General features: G+C 47.8%; 1 protein-coding gene across 1 annotated transcript; it reads right to left on the bottom strand.

Annotated features, from left to right (window-relative positions):
* Window positions 1–10,752: 10,752 nt before the first annotated feature.
* Window positions 10,753–14,773, bottom strand: LOC100080388 (permeability factor 2). Its single transcript, XM_001508184.5, is given in 5 exon segments — window positions 10,753–12,125; window positions 12,952–13,035; window positions 13,792–13,902; window positions 13,904–13,916; window positions 14,510–14,773. Coding segments are annotated over 5 exon segments (357 nt in total). The 5' UTR covers window positions 14,640–14,773; the 3' UTR covers window positions 10,753–12,106.
* Window positions 14,774–17,571: the final 2,798 nt, after the last annotated feature.

Raw genomic sequence — 17,571 nt, 5'->3', positions numbered from 1 at the left:
ATCATTAATATCATTACATCACTAATTCCGCTCGGCGGGTTGCATCTCCTCTCTGCTAACCAGAAGCTTGAGGTAGCTGCAGGAAGCTCTTGGGGGAGAAAAGACATTTCCTGAACGGTAGGAACCCTCTAGACTCCTCTTCTCTAGACTAAGCCCCCGTTTCCTCAGCTCCCCTTCCCCTCCCCATCGTTCCGACTCACTCCCTTTGCTCTATCCTCCCGCCCCACAGCACTTGTGTATATATGGACATATCTATAATTCTATTTATTTACATTAATGCCTGTTTACTTGTTTTAATGTGTATATTTCTCTAATTCTATTTATTTATATTGATGCTACTGATGCCTGTTTACTTGTTTTCACGTCTGTCTCCCCCCTTCGAGACCGTAAGCCCGTTGTGGGCAGGGATTGTCTCTCTTTATGGATGAACTGTACTTTCCCAGTGCTTAGTCCAGTGCTCCGCACTCAATAAATACGATTGAATGAATGGGTGAATGAATGAAACCTGGAGCAGAACAGTAGTGGCCGGCGTGGCTCCAGGATGAGTTTGCAGTGGTATAAAAAATAATAATTCTACAAAACAGACTTTGCAAACATCCAGAAGAGATATTCACTGCCCTAGTTCATTCATTCATTCAATAGTATTTATCGAGCGCTTACTATGTGCAGAGCACTGTACTAAGCGCTTGGAATGAACAAGTCGGCAACAGATAGAGACGGTCCCTGCCGTCTGACGGGCTTACGGTCTAATCGGGGGAGACGGACGGACGAGAACGGTGGCGATAAATAGAGTCGAGGGGAAGGACGTCTCGTAAAAACAATGGCAGCTAATAGTTCAAGTTAGTGAGGTCTGATGGACCAACTGAGGATATTTGAGCGGTTGCATTCGTGTAGCTAGGTTCTCACCACAGTGGAAGTGTCTGAATACGTGCAGATGGAGCTGAAAAGACAAGTTTGGAAACAGTGGTATTTATTGAGCTCTTCCCGCATGCAGAGAACTGTTCTGGGCAGTTGGGAGAGTATAATAGATAGGTAGACGGGATCCCTGCCCTCAGGAAGCTCACTGTGTAGCAGGGGAGATAGCAATCTCTTATACACTGGGTGACACAATATATTTGTGAGTGTGTCTGTGTGCGTGGGTGTGTGTTGTAGGGTGACACCCATACACCAGCAATGAGTCCATTCTCCCCTTTGAGGCTCAGGGGAAACTGGTTTCATCTCTTTCTCTTGTAGGCTGCCGGGCCAAAACGTTTCATCTAGTAAATCGTATTTATTTATTGAGAGCTTACTGTGTGCTAAGCACTGTTCTAAGCGCTTGGGAGAGTACAAGAGAAGCAGCGTGGCTCAGTGGAAAGAGCCCGGGCTTGGGAGTCAGAGGTCATGGGATCGAATCCCGGCTCTGCCGCTTGTCAGCTGTGGGACTGTGGGCAAGTCACTTCACTTCTCTGGGCCTCAGTTACCTCATCTGGAAAATGAGGATTAACTGTGTGCCTCACGTGGGACAACCCGATTACCTTGTATTTACCCAAGCGCTTAGAACAGTGCTCTGCACATAGTAAGCGCTTAAAAAATACCAACGTTATTACAATGTAACAATAAACGGACACGATCCCTGCCCACAATGAGCTTACGGTCTAGAAGGGAGAGAGACAAAATGACTAAATAAATAAATACATAAATTACAGCTATGTACACAAGTGTCATGGGGCCGGGAAGGGAGATGATAATAGGAACAGATCAGGGTGACGTAGAAGGGAGTGGCAGAAGAGGGAAGGAGGACTTAGTCACGGAAAGTCTCTTGGAGGAGATGGGCCTTCATAGCTACAAACATGTTGCGCCCATATGCACGTCGTAAGCGCTCAGTAAATACTATTGAATGAAATCTGTCTGCGTGTACATTATTTATTTGCCTCTCTCCCCCTCTAGTTTTTAAGCTCCTTGTGGTCAGGGAATGTGTCTTCCAACTCTATTGCACTGGCTCTGCACACAGTAAGTGGTCAGTAAATACCACTGATTGACGAGAAGCAGCGTGGCTCGGTGGAAAGGCGCCGGGCTTGGGAGTCAGAGGTCATGGGTTCGAATCCCGGCTCCGCCACTTGTCAGCTGGGTGACTGTGAGCAAGTCACTTAACTTCTCTGTGCCTCGGTTACCACATCTGTAAAATGGGGATTAACTGTGAGCCTCACGTGGGGCAACCCGATTACCGTGTATCTACCCCAGCGCTTAGAACAGTGCTCTGCACCTAGTAAGCGCTTAACAAATACCAACATTATTATTGATTGATTGAAGAAGGCAATCCAGCCAAAACCAGCATTCACCAGGATTCATTCATTCATTCAATTATATTTATTGAGCACTTGATGCGTGCAGAGCACTGTCCTAAGCTCTTAGAAAGTACAACACAGCAATAAAGGAAGGCAATCCCTGCCCTCAGTGGGTTTACAGTCTAGAGGGATCCCACTTAGATGGTGAGCTCCATGTGAGACAGGGATTGTAGCCAACCTGATTAACTTGTTTCTACCTCAGTGCCTAGTACAGTGCCTGGTTCGTATCAATCAATCAATCTATTGTATTTATTGAGCACTTTCCGTATGCGACACACTGTACTAAGAGCTTGGGAGAGTACAATATGACAAAATATCAAACACATTCCCTGCCCACAACGAGCTGACGGTCTAGATTACTGTCCGGGTTTATTAAATATAATAAGTGATTAAATATAATAATTATCAATAGTAATACTAATTATTGTGGTATTTGTTAAGCCCTCACTATGTGCCAGCCACTGTTCTAAGCACTGGGGTAGAAGATTCAAGTTAATCAAATTGGACCCAATCCCTGTCCCAGATGGGATTCACAGTCTTAACCTCCATTTTACAGGTGAGGGAACTGAAGCACAGGGTTATAATTATATATTTATATATCATAATATGTATAAGATAGTCTGTAATTATGATGACATTATTATTATTATCTCAATACTAACAGGACCTGAGGGAAACCCCTCAGAGGGCTGAAGCTTGGAAAAGCTATGTTCCCTAGTGCTGGAATTCTTCTTCCTGGTACCAGTCAGGTGGGTGACTTGGAATCCTGGAAGGAAGCTCTCAGGATCTCCGGGTCTGGTGATTTTGGTCATTATCTCTTCCTTGTGCAGGCAAGAAGCCACGGTACGAAAAGCGGAAATACCACAAATTCCAGTACTTCGGGAATACGCGTTAATGAGTCACAGCCACCTGTGCCTAGTAGGGGACGCAAAGACTGCTCACAGGCTAAGAGGGAGGGAAAGCAGGTACCTTACCCTCATTTTACAACTGGGGGCACCTGACATTCAGAGAGGGTAAGTAACTTGCCCGAGCTCACACAGCAGGCACGGGGTAGAGCCAGGACTAGAACTCGGTTCTCCTGACTTTGAGGTCTCCGCTCCTTAGGCCGTATTGCCTCGGTTAATAATAGCCGTGGTATTTGGTAAGCGCTTACTATGTGCCAAGCACTGTTCTAAACGCCGGGGTGGATCTAGAGTAATTGGGTTGGACACAGTCCCTGTCCCGCACGGGGCTCGCAGTCTTAATCCCCATTTTACAGAGGAAATAACTGAGGTCCAGAGAAGTGAAGCGACTCGCCCAAAGTCACACAGCACACAGGTGGCAGAGCCGGGATTAGGACCCACATCCTCTGACTTCCAGGCCCGTGCTGTTTCCGCTAGACCGAGCTGCTTCTTGGTTCTCGTCTCCGTTCCTTCCCCAACCCTGTTTCTCCTCTATCAGCCAGAAATTCGGAGGAATCCAAGGAGCGGAGGCTCCGGGCAGGCTCCTCGTCACCCGTTCCCTCTTGATAGCCATTTACAACTTCTGCTTAAAGTGTCCCGGGCTTTAATCTGGCCCCAAACCCCACAGCCTCCATCCACGCCGTTGGACGAGCCTGCTGGTTGTTAGTTATTGCCGGCCGTGACGACTAGCCCGGCGGCAGCGGTTATTTAGACATTCCTCTCGGGAACACAAGTTGTGACAAATCTCCTGGATGATTTTGCAAGCTGAAATCGCCAGGCGCGGGTAAGCCGATTTCTCAATCGGTAGGACTGGCAAACGCAGCTGTGCGAATCTTGCTTAAGGCAAGACCACAAACCCTGGAGCAGTTAGAATAACTGAGTGATAACAGATATAATTAAGGTCTGACACATTGGCCACAGTTACACTGGGAAAAGCACTGTCATTTTAGAAAAAAAAAAAGAGCAGAAACTCCTCGTTGCTTAATGGCCCTAACGAGGCCTGCATGTGAGACGACTGTCCAAGTTCCAACTCAGCTCAGGGAGGCAGGCGAGAATGAGGCTGAGGGGGGCCCAACGGGGGTCAGTTTTCAGGAAACGATCTGTTCTAGCCGGTCTCCTCGCCGAGTTGCCAGCCCCTAGGACTCTGGGGGGGGATTCTCTGGAGTCTCTTAGGGTTGTATGGGGGTAAAGGAACAGGGCACGGTAGATGTGAAAGCTCGAAACGCTGTCTGTCGCTTAGGGTTCCTGGAAAAGGTTATGGAATCAGGTGGGTGGTCAGTGGCTGTGAAAACTTTCACATCCTTTCTTCCTGGGGCAATCTCTCCTTGGTTGGGGCTGAATGTTAGGATTGCATCAGTGATGGTTACTCTGAGTTAGGTTGAATAGGGACCGACTGGTCCAATCAGTGAAAATGCAAGTCCCTAAACTTTCTCCTCCGATTCTGAGCCTTTTCAGCAGTGGAACCATCCCGACTGGTTCACAGTGGCCAATAAGGGCTTCGATGATGAATATGTGTATTCAGGGCTTGCTATGTGTCAAGCACTGTACTGAATACATGAGAAGCAGAGTGGCTCAGTGGATAGAGCACAGGTCTGAGAGTCAGAAGATCTTGGGTTCTGATCCCCAATTCTGCCACGTATCTTCTGTGTGACCTTGGGCAAGTCACTTATCTTCTCTGTGCCTCAGTTACCTCATCTGTAAAATGGGGATTGAGACCGTGAACCGCAGGTGGGACAGGTTCAGGGTATCCACCCCAGTGCTTAGTACAGTGCCTGGCATATAGTAAGTGCTTAACAAATACTGTAATGATGAACACTGGGATAGGTACAGTTTAATCAGATTATACTCGGTGCTTGTCCTACATAGGTCACGTAGTCCAAGAGATGGGAAGGACAGATGTTTTATCCCCATTTTGCAGAGGAGGACCCTGTGGCAAAGAGAACTGGGGGCTTACCCAAGCTCCCAAAGCGGGCCGTTGTTTATCCACCGGTCATGCTAATAATGACAATAATAATATTGGTATTTGTTAAGTGCTTCCTATGTGTCAGGCACTGTACTAAGCGCTGGGGCAGAATCAAGAAAATCGGGTTGGATTTAGTGCCCGACCCACATGAGGCTCAGAGTCTTCATCCCCATGGGACAGATGAAGAAACGGAGCCCAGAGAAGTGAAGCGACTTATCCAAGGTCACACAGCAGATGAGTGGTGGAGGCAGGATTAAAACCCAGACCCTTCAGACTCCCAGGCCCATATTCCATCCACTAGGCCACGCTGCTTATTGACTCAGGGTCCGTGGATGAGGAAAAAAGAAAATAACAAAAACAAAAACCGAGACTGCTGAGAACTGGAAAATGGAGGCAGCACATGTTCCTTACCATTGCCAAATGCATTTTCTATTTCCAAGGCTGCATCTGCAAGGCGTGAGAAGAATCTTCTGAGAAGGAGGGCAACCCGGCAGTTAGTTCTAGTTGTACAACTCGGGAAAAAGGGGTGTTTTTGTTTTGAATTTTTAAACTAAAAACACTAAAAACTGACTTTAGCTCACTATTCTCTGCAAATACTCTGAATTCTGGGCCAGAAATTGACCAGAAGAGCCGAGAGAGCCTGCACCATTGGGTACTGGTGCCCAAACTGTGATGGAACTGAACACGCCGAACCCCTCGGCTAGCTTCATTGGCTTTGAATCTCAAACCCTTGAGCCACCCGCCACACTGATATCTTCAACCTTCAGTCTTCACGGCATTGCTAAAATCCACCCTCATCCTAACCCGCCTTGATTACCGTGTCCGTCTCCTTGCTGACCTTCCTGCCTTCTGTCTTTCCCCACTCCAGGCCATACTACACTCTGCTGCTTGGATCGTTTTTCTACGAAAACATTCGGTCCGTGTTTCCCCATACCTCAGCAACTTCCAGTGGTTGTCCATCCACCTCAGCATCAAACTCTATACCACCAGCTTTAAAGTACTTCATCTTGCCACCAACCTCTTGCCCACATCCTGCCTCTGGCCTGGAACACCCTCCCACTTCATATCAGACAGATGATTACTCTTTCCACCTTCAAAGTCTTTTTGAAGGCACACCTCCTTCAAAAGGCCTTCCCTAACTAAGCCCCTATTTCCTCTTCTCCCACTCCCTTCGGCATCACCCTGCTTTGCTCCCTTTATTCATCCCCCCCTCCCATCCTCACAGTACTGATGTACATAACCGTAATTTATATTATAGTCTGTCTCCCCTCTAGACCTTAAACTTGTTGAGGCAGGGAACGTGAAGAGAAGCAGCGTGGCCAGTGGAAAGAGCACGGGCTTTGGAGTCAGAGGTCATGGGTCGAATCCCGCTCGGCCGCTTGTCAGCTGGGTGACTTTGGGCGAGTTCACTCAACTTCTCGGTGCCTGCAGTTCCCTTCATCTGTAAAAGGGGGTTAAGACTGTGAGCCCCACGTGGGACAACGCTGATTCCCCCGTGTTACCCCAGCGCTTAGAACAGTGCTCGGGCACGTAGTAAGCGCTTACCAAATACCAATATTATATTATTAACGTGCTTATTAACTTTGTTGTTCTATTGTACTCTCCCAAATGCTTAGGACAGTGCTTTGCGCACAGTAAGCAAATACGATCGATTAATTGATTGATACCGATTGGTGCAGGCTCTCTCTGCTCTTTGGTCAATTTCTGGAGCCGAATTCTGAGTGTTTGCAGAAGTAGTGAGCTGAAGTCAGCGTTTAATGTTTTTAGTTTTTGAAATTCAATAAAAAATCCTTATCCTGAATTGTACAACTAGAACTAACGCTGGTGCCTTCTCCCAGAGATTCTTCTCATGCCTTGCAGATGCAGCCTTCGAAATAGCAAATGCATTTGGCAATGGAAAGAAACGGGCTGGCTCCGTTTTCCAGTTCTCAGGAGTCTCGGTTTTCGTTTTCGTATTTTCTTTTTTTCCTCCAGAGGACTAGAAGTTCCAAAGGGGAAAAGAGAGATTTTGAAGCACCCAGAAAGAGCAATGAAAGAGGCGATTCTTTTTAAATGTAGGATAAACAAACTTTGGCTGTTATCTTCTTTGGCAACCTTCTACAAAACCCTCTGCGTGCTTGAAATCTCTCATGTCTCACCCATCCTGCCCGGATGGTGCCTTCAACCCCGGTGTGAATGAATTTTCTCTGGAAATCTGGGGTGAGTACTACTTGTTCTCTAAGGATTTGGTGGCTGACATTTGTCTCGCATGTTTGGGAGTTTGGGTCTGTGCCTCTTTAGGGGCAGGCATCAAATCTTAATCTCTGTTGGTAACTGCCCATTGTCCCCTTTTGGAGCTGAAGGACAATATTGAAGATGACCTGTCGGTGGTGAGATCTCGGCCATGTTTATGAGTGACTCAATCAATCATTCAATCCATGATATTTATTGAGCGCTTACCGTGGGCAGAGCCCTGTACTAAACTCTTGGGAGAGAACAGTAGAACAGAGTCGGTAGACACAATCCCTTCACAAAAGGAGTTTACAGTCTAGATGGGGAGACAGACAGTAAAATAAATCATGGTTATGAACATACGTGATTGGGGAGGGAGGAGACTCGAATGTCAAATATGTAAAGGGTGCAGATTCAAGTGCATAGATGACGCAGAAGAGAGAGGAAGTAGGAGAGATGAGGACTTAGTGGGAGCCTCTTGGAGATGTGATTTTATAATGCTTTGAAGGTGGAAAGAGTGGTGGTCTGCTGTACACGAAGTCAGTCCGCAATCGTATTTATTGAGCGCTCACTGTGTGCAGAGCACTGTAACGAAGTGCTTGGGAGAATACAATATAACAATATAACAGACACATTCCTGCCGCAGGGAGCCGGAAGGAGTTCCAGGCCAAAGGAAGAACTTGAGCAGCGTGGCCTCACACTGATAGAGGCAGGGCCTGGAGTCAGGAGGACGTAGGTTCTATCTGGTCTGCCACTTGTCTTCTGTCTGACCCTGGTAAGTCACTTCTCTTCTCTGGGCCTCAGTTCCCCTTTGTAAAGTGGGATTAACACTGTGACCCCCACTATCGGATGTCCAACCGATTTGCTCGAGTACAGTGCCTAGCGCATAGCAAACACTTAACGAGGACCAGGAAAAAAAGAGAGACAGATGAGATGGAATACAGTGAGCAGATTGGCTTAGGGGAACGAATCGTGTGGAGGGCTGGATGTGGCAGGAAATCAACTTCAAAAGACTTACTCCAGGCCATCCAGAAAACTGTCGGAAGAACAGATATTCAATCAATGAATGATGGCTGCATCTGATGATAATGATGGATGATGATGCAGAGGGAGGTGCCATGATAATCAATCAATGCGTATTTATTGGTGCTTACCAATACAGTATTAAAGAGTCGGTAGATAAGTTTCCTGCCCACAAGGAACTTATAGCCTAGAGGATGATAATAGGTTAATAGCTTAGGATCCATCAAAGAGTAAGGAACACAACGACTAATTGAATTGACCAGTGACTGTTAGGCTTCAGCTTCTGGGTTTCAATCTGAGCTTAAAATATCTCAGTACAGCTTGGAACCTCTCTGATTCCCAGGGCCTTCAAGATGCTGTTTTTGTTCATCTTTGGTTTCAGGGATTTTAAATGGTGATTTTCTGGGAATCTCAACATTATTATTATTATTATGACATTTATTAAACACTTACTATGTGCCAGGCATGGCACTAAGGGCTGGGGTGGATACAAACAAATTGGGTTGGACACAGTCCGTCCCATGTGGGGTGCACAGTCTCAAACCCCATTTTACAGATAGGATAACTGAGGCCTAGAGAAGTGAAGTGACTTGCCCAAGGTCACACAGCAGACAAGTGGCTGGGATTAGAACCCATGACCTTCTGACTCCCATTAGAAAGAGAGAAACCAAAATTAATCCTTTCAGGGGCCTGGGATACTACATAATAGCATCAGGACTCAGATGCACAGCACTTATGCACATGCCTATAATTTATTGATGCTAATGTCTGTCTCCCTCTCTAGACTGTAAGCTCCTGGTGGGCAGGGAACATGGCTACCGACTCTGTTGCACTGTGCTTTCCCAAGCAATTAGTACAGTGCCCTCCACACAGGAAACACTCAAAAGATACCACAGTTATAAACTATGCTGGCAAGGATTCCACTACCAAAGCTGCCATCAGTCAATTGTATTTATTGAGTGCTTCCTGGGTGGAGAGCACTGTACTAAATGCTTGGCAAAGCACAATACAACAGAGTTGATAGACGAGGTTTTTCATTTAGACAAAAACATTGAAACAATCACCACCTAGGACCTATGTAGGGAAACTGGGAGATGAGAAACCTGTTTACAGGGAAAAGCAATGAGAATTATGTTTGGAGCCCCTCTCAAAGATCACATACTAAGTTCTCTTCACCAGCATTCTCCAAATTGTCAAGCTTTGTAATTTCCACATGGATCTAAAGTGGTAGAGTTTCCCCATTCTCTGTTCATAATTAGGGAGAGACAGCCTCTTTCTGGTGAAACAGAGACCAGCATACATATTAAAGGATTTGATCAGCAGGTTACATTACTTCATACCACAATCATTTTCTTTTAACACAAAAATGTAACTTCTTCTGACTCCTCAAAAAGAAGCCCCGAGTCAGTGCTTAAGGGCATAGGACTAACTTTTTAAAAAAGCATTTTCAATATGAATTTCCAATTCCACAGGCTACAATCATTTTCCAGATTTGGGGACAAATTCCCTCTCACTGTTCCGCTTCTTCGAACAATGTGAAACACCCTTTGCAGCCCAGTTGCTAGTCCATATAACAATATTTGTGGTATTTGTTTAGAGCTTCCTGTGTACCAGGCACTCTACTAAGCACTGGGGTGGTTACAAGCAAATCAAGTTGGACACAGTCCCTGACCCACGTGGGATTCATGGTCTCAATCCCCACTTCACGGATGAGGTTACAGAGGCCCAGAGATGTGCAGTGGCTTCTGCAGATAAATGGCAGAGCCAGGGTTAGAACCCATGACCTTCTTTATCCACGATAAAGCACCCATGACCGTGCTTTATCCACGACATGAGCAGGGAATAAAGGAGCATCAAGACTTTGATTCTATAGGTCGTCAGTTCAGGCCCGTGAGATTTTGCAACAGAATATCTATGATTTGCAGAGTGCGTTTTACATTAGTTATCCAATTTCTATCTTCTAGACATCCCTCTGAGGAAGGGTGCGTCTGAGAGAAGAGAAAGGTAAGAGAGAGGCAGGCATTAATAGCGAACTGAGGCCCCGGAGAGGTTCACTATCTTATCTACCTCAGGTCACACACGGGGTCGGTGACAAAACTGAGGTTAGAACCCAGGTCTTGTGACTCCCGGCTCCCTGCTTTTTCCAATGGGCTGCATTGCCTCATTCAAGTTATCCAAGAATGCTTGTAAAACTATTGCCACAAAATGTCATGAATAACGAAAATAACTTCAGTGATATAGAGCCCAAAGATTTTGTCATCATTTTCAGATGAAGAATGTAGACCGAACATTAAGTTTAGAAAACATATCTTTATTAGTTTTCCCCCAGAGAACCAAACAAGATCAGCCCGCAAGGAAAATACAGTGAAAACTCCATTTTAATATATAGAATGCATAATGATTATAGTATTTAATAAGTGCACACTCTGTACCGAGTCCCATGCTAAGCACTAGGATACAAGTTAAACGTAGCAGAAACGGTCCCTGTCCCACATAGGGGCTCAGAGTAAAAGTCTCTTTTCTTCCTTAACATATTCTACGGTGGTTTTGTTAAAGATTCAGCTTTCTAGGGGATACAATCATTTTGTTTTATTTGAAAGATACATAGTAAGCTTAACTAAAAATTTTAAAGGCATTTTCTAATCCCTTGGCAGAGAGAAAATTGACTTATCACTGAACTGATTTACCATACGGAAGACACATCTGCCAAAATGTTATCCTAAAAATGTATTTTCCCAAGTAATGGTGATTAAGTATGCAACGGTTTACTTATGGCCCTCTTCGATTTCTGCATACACATTCAGTGAATAGAAACGTTACTAAGGAATCTATACTAAAACAACTAATAAATATTTGTACACAATTTTTTCCCTACTAATAAAGTCTGATGAAGCCACGTCATCACCTTAACATCAGCAGTAGAGTTAATCATGACATTATGCCATACCAGGAAGACATAGTATGTCTAAGTGATGGGGGAACAGCATATTAGTTCCCTTAGAATTCAAACACTTAAGAATTCTGATGTAAATAATTCAAACACGAAAACCTCTCGGGTCACAGTTAGAAATCACGGGATCTTTTGACAGGACCCAGGTAGATGTCGATGGATGGGAAAGTGGGATGGGAAAGGGGAAGGCCTAATTTTGCCCTCTTACCCCCACCTCCCTCTCTGCAACTTTACAATACGGAGTGTTTCCTTCGCATCCTAAAGCCCACCCTCTTCAGTATTAATAAAATATGGAGTGGTCTATAATCCCTAACTTTAGAGACTGGCAACCGTAATCATCCCAAAACACATTCACAGGTCACCAGATAATAATGATAGTAATTATGGTACTTGTTAAACGCTTACTATGTGTCAAGCACTGTTCTAAGCACTGGGCACTGTTCTAATAATAACTGCTGGCCCTTCAAAGAGAGACGCCCAAGAGGTCGCCTGTTATAAGGGCCACAACATTTCAATAAATACATTAAATAACTTCCTCAATATACCAACACATAATAAATAGATTATGCAGACTGCAGCATTTCACACAGGGGAAATTTTCTTATTGCTTTGGCCCGTCACATCAGAACTTCCAGACAGGTTAAACTCCGGCAAATCTGGAGCTCTTCACCTGGAGAGGTGCTGTTGGACTTTATCAGTTCTTTCCTTCTTTTCTGTTGAGGAAAAAAAGGATTTATCACTGAAGGCCAGAACACTACGGCACTGGATCCAAAGGTGATGATGTCTCATTGGTGCCTAGCTGAATCTTGGTCTTTGAGAGAGTGGGAAAGCTCCAAGGAGAGCTAGCTAAAGCGATTGAGGACTCTTCTGTTAATAATTATGGCATTTATTAAATGCTTACAATGTGCCATGCACTGTTCTAAATGCTGGATAATAATAATGATTAGGGTATTGGTTAAGCGCTTACTATGTGCCAAGCACTGTTCTATGTGCTAGGGTAAATACAAGGTCATTAGGTTGTCCCACGGGGGGATCACGGTCTTCATCCCCATTTTACAGACGAGGTGACGGAGGCCCAGAGCAGTTAAGTGACTTGCCCAAAGTCACACAGCTACGTGGCAGAGCCAGGATTAGAATCCACAACCTCCGACTCCGAAGCCCGTGCTCTTTCCACTAAGCCACGCTGCTTCTCCCTTCTTGGTGTCTCATGAAAGATAAATAACTCAGATGGAAGAGAAATAGATAAATTTACTACTACTAATAGTATTTGTTTAGCTCTGCTTTGAGCTAAACACTGTCCTGAGCCCTGGGGTAGATTCAAAATAACGAGGTCCCACACGGGGCTCAAGTCAATGTAGGAAAGAGAACAGGTACTGAATCCCCATTTTGCAGTTGGGAGAACTGAGGCCCAGAGAAGTCACTTAACTCTCCCAAGGTCACACAGCAGGCAAGAGGCAGAGCATCGCAGAGAGAGATAGAAAGCGTCGACCTTTTCAGAAAGACGGGCAAGTAGCAAGATGCGCAAAAAGAACAGCTTACCCGTTTAGCATCTTTTCGATGAGTTTTTTGACTCGGGGGGCATCGGGGTTCAAACAGACATTCTTTCCATTCTTCAAGGTGACTCTGTCAAGAGGAGAAGGTGCGGGGGGGGGGGGGGGGACGGAGACATGTGAGACGGAGGTTCTGAGCCCCTGGATCAATCAGTCACCAGATAACAATAATAATAATAATAATAATAATTTGCTTTGTTTTGTTCTGTTTTGCTTTGCTGTCTCCCCCGCTTAGCCTGTGAGCCCGTTATTGGGCAGGGATTGTCTCTATCTGTTGCCGCATTGTACATTCCAAGCGCTCAATACAGTGCTCTGCACATAGTAAGCGCTCAATCAATACTATCGAACTAATGAATTATGGTACTCCTTGAACGTTTACTACGTTCTAAACGCTGGGCAAAGTTCTAGTAATAATTGCTGGCCCTTTAAAGAGAGATGCCCAAGGGGTCACCCGTTATAAAGGCCACACTATTTCGATAAATCCATTTATATATATATATATAGCCTTAATATATGAAGCGGTTGGTACAGCGCTCTGCACACAGTAAGCGCTCAATAAACACGATTGAATGAATAAATGAACAAATGCTTAAACACAGATTATGCAGAGTGCAGCATTTCACTCTGGGGATATTTTCTTATTTCTTCGGCTGGTCCGAACTTCCAGACAGGCTAATAACCCTTGGCAAATCTGGGGCTCTTCACCTGGAGAAGCGCTGTCGGACTTCATCAGTCCCTTTTCTTTCCTGCGTCTTCTGATTTTTTTTTTTTCTCTTCCCTTTCCTTGGACAGCTGCAGCTGCGGCAGGGGAAGGGGTGGTGGAACTTACATGACTTCGACGTTGGCACAGGAGGGTCCCGCGGGGATGACTTCCACTTTGGCCATGTTGGAGTGATGGATGCCCTGCGTGGTCTTCACACACTGGCAGCGCAGCTCTGTGGCCAGGAGGGGCGGCTGCGAAGAGACGATATCCGTTATGGTCCCTTCCCATCCCCGGCCTCCTGATGGTTAGCCGACTTAGCTGTGGAAGAGGCGCTCCATCCCTCTCCTGCCCGCTTATCCTCTGTCCGTTGGTCCATCCCTCCATCCGCTCGTTTCCAGGTCCATCCGCTCATCTCTCGCCCCTCCGTGCCCCTCGGTCCCGTATCCATCCCGCTCCGACCTCATTCTGTTCCGTTCCATCCCGCTCCGCCCAGGGACCCCCCGACCCTCTCGTTTCCCGTTTCATCCCGCTCCATCCCGTTCCATTCCGCTCCATCCCCTTCCATCCCGCTCCATCCCACGCCTCTCGGTCCCGCTCGGTCCCGTATCCATCCCGCTCCGTCCCCTTTCTGTCCCGCTCCATCCCGCCATCCCTCCATCCATCCATCCATCCCCCCTTCATCCCTCTCCCTCCCTCCCTCCCCGTCCCGCGTCTCCCCCTCCCCCCTTCTAGACGCTGATGCCCCTGTGGTCGGGGATGGCCTCTCTTCGTCCCCGACCCGTGGTCGCCCAACGCTTAGGCCAGTGCTGCGCCCTGGACGGAAGGAGCCAAGGGCGCTTCTCACCTTGGGCGCGCTGAGCCGACACGTGCAGCAGCAGCAGCAGCGGCAGCAGCAGCAGCGGCAGCTTCTGGGGGAGCCCCGGGGAGGGGGAGCGGGAAGAGGAGGAAGAGGGGAGGTCGAGGCTGCGGCTCATGGCGGGCAGATCTGTCTGTCTGTCTGTCGGAGTCTGGGTCTGGCAGGTCTGGCAGGCCTGGGCGATGTTGGGTGTCTGTCCCGGCTCTCCGGACCTTTATGTGCGCGGCCGGGAAATTCCCGGGGCTGGGGCGACGGGTGTGTGTGTGTGTGTGTGTGTGTGTGTGTGTGTGTGTGGCGGGGGGTGGGTGGGTGGGGGGAAGGAGGGCAGAAGGGGAGGGGGAAGACGAGGAAGAGGAGAAGAGGAGGAAGAGGCCAGGGGCTGGAGGGAGGGGGAGAGATGACGCACCGGGGGGAGGGGGGGGGGTGGGGAGGTGGGTGGGAAGAGGACCAAGTCGGGATTTTGCAGGGCTCAGCCTCGCCCGGCTCTGCCCCTTCCTCCTGCGGCGCTTCAGCCGGTCCTAGCGGAGAGCGGGCGCAGGCTGGACTGGGCCCCTGGCCCGTCCCCACCTCCTGCCGGCTGCGCACCCCGTCCCGGGACTCTTCCCCAACTCCCCACGCAACCCTCAAGCGGGAGACAGCAGCTGTTTGGGCAGAAGGACGCCACCCTCTTATCCCCTCTGGTCCCCGGCTCTCCGGGAATCGCCTCTCTTCCCGGCCCCAAGATTGACCCCGGTCAAAAGGGGATTAGAGACAGTTGGAAGAGAGCAACTCTTCCTCGTGTGGGGTCGAGGGCTGGGGACCCCCGGGAGGGAGTCAGAAACCCTGGAGCGACAGCACCGATCCATCAATCGATGACCCCTAATATCGAGTGTCCGCTCTCTGCGGTCCGCTGAAGTCGGCTCGGAGAAGGGTTTCCTCGTCGGTCTCCCCCCTTTGGGCTGCGAGCCGGTTGTTGGGTGGGGATCGTCTCTATCGGTTGCCGAATTGGACTTTCCAAGAGTTTAGTACGGCGCTTTGCACTCAGTGAGTGCTCAGTACGGTTGAACGAATGAGTACGGTGCTGCAAAATTGCTGGGATGAGGGAGGGATGGGACCCCGGGAGAAGAGAGATGAAGCAGGGCAAGCCCCCCCGGAGGAGGTGGAATTTTTATAGACGGCGGCCGCTTCTAAATAGTAAGAGGCCCGGTTTGGTTTCTTTCCCTCTCTGCGTAGACGCTCCCGGGTTTTTTTTTGGAGATTCGGGGTGAGCGAGGCTGGGAGATCCGTCTAAGCGGCCAAGGGAGAAGCCCTATCACTCCCACCGAACCGATGGCTGCGAGTCATTCGTTCGATCGTATTTATTGAGCGTTTACCGTGTGCGGAGGGCTGTACTAAGTGCTTGGAAAGTACAATACAGCAATAAAGAGAGACAATCCCTGCCCACAAGGGGCTTATGGTTTTGTTTCAGCGAAGGAATATTTTATTATTTTTTTCTCCTTCTCCTCCTCCTCCTTCTCCTCCTGCTTCTCCTCCTCCTCCTTCTCCTTCTCTTTTTTCCTTCTTCTTCCTCTGTTCTAAGTGCTGGGGTATTATCATTATAATTATTAAGCGCCGTCGAGTCGTTTCCTATTCGTAGAGACTCCGTGGGTATACTTCCTCCAGAATGTCCTGTTCTCTGTCATAACTCGCAACCTTTCTAATGGTTCTTCCGATGTCGTTGTTACGGTCTCTATCCATCTAGCTGCCGGTCTGCTTCTTCCGTGTTTTCCCTGGACTTTTCCTAGCATTCGTGTTTTCTCTGGAGAATTAGTTCTCCCGATTGATTGTCCAAAAGCGCTGGGGTAGATACAAGTTAATCGGGTTAGACACAGTCCCTGTCCCCCATGGGGCTCACAGTCTAAGGCTTTCTCCCGATGAAGCTCTGCCCATCTCCGGAGACACGGAGAATGATTGTTCTGCCTCCTTCTAGGTATGAGACCGGGGAGGCAGGGAGGATGGAAGTGAATGAGGCTGCCAGAGCCTTTGCGATCTATTCCAGTCTGGTCCAGGATCGATCGGTCAATCGATCATCAATGGTATTTGAGTGCTTACACTGAGCTGAGCATTGTATTAAGCGATTAGAAGAGTACAGCAGAAAGATGAGCTCCTGCCCTCAAGGAGCTTATGATCTTCTCCCGTCTTTGGAGCAGAGCTTGACATTTGGCTCTTCAGTGTCCGAAGATTCTTAAAGCAGCCCAGGCAAGGTGATATTTGTGCAACGAGAAATTCAACCCAGGTCTCCTGAATCCCCGACCTTCACCCATTCCACAGCACCCTGGGGGCTCCCATCTGAGTGGAGGGGGTTCCACCCCACCCCGAGCTCAACTCATCCTGCTCTGGATGGCTTGGGGTGCTCCGCTGCCCACGTGTCAAAAAATCCAACCACAAACTCAGCTCCACCCCGTCAGACCCCTAATCGACAAGGTCAACTCTTCTGCATCCTCCAGACAATTTATACCAAATGCTTGAAGACAATTATTCACTCCCTTTGGCTCCCGCTGCGTTGGAAAACACAAGTTCCTTTCTGCTTATTTCCTTAGAGGGCGATTTCCTGTCCCTTTAATTACTTTAGATCTGAACTCTCTCTAATTTCTCCTCATCCATTTGCTAATAACAGTGATAGTTACTAAGCACTTGCCATGTGGCAAGCACTGTACTTTGTCAGAGCTGGACCCCGTGTCCGAGTCATGCACAGCGTATAGCATAAACCCTCCAGAGAATCCGTGTCTTTTAGAGTAGCCCCGAGCTAGCCTGGGTGGTGGCCAAAATCCAGGAGTTGGAGTCCTGATTGCGGTCACGGGATACGTCCACTGGATGTGAAGGGCCACTCTGGAGTTGACGCAGAAATTTGTGTCGATGTCTAGAGTTGGACTGAGGGTTGGTCAGTTCCCGGAGAGGAATTGTGTTAGTAACCCACACCCCCGGGGATCCTCTGGACCAAGCAGTGGAAGTGAGTCGATCATATTTATTGAAATTGTACATTCCAAGGGCTTAGTACAGTGCTCTGCACGTAGTAAGCACTCAATAAATAC

The sequence above is a fragment of the Ornithorhynchus anatinus genome, chromosome 10 (genome assembly GCF_004115215.2).
Source record: "Ornithorhynchus anatinus isolate Pmale09 chromosome 10, mOrnAna1.pri.v4, whole genome shotgun sequence".
Taxonomy (NCBI): Eukaryota; Metazoa; Chordata; class Mammalia; order Monotremata; family Ornithorhynchidae; genus Ornithorhynchus; species Ornithorhynchus anatinus.
This window is presented reverse-complemented; position numbering and strand designations above follow the sequence as displayed.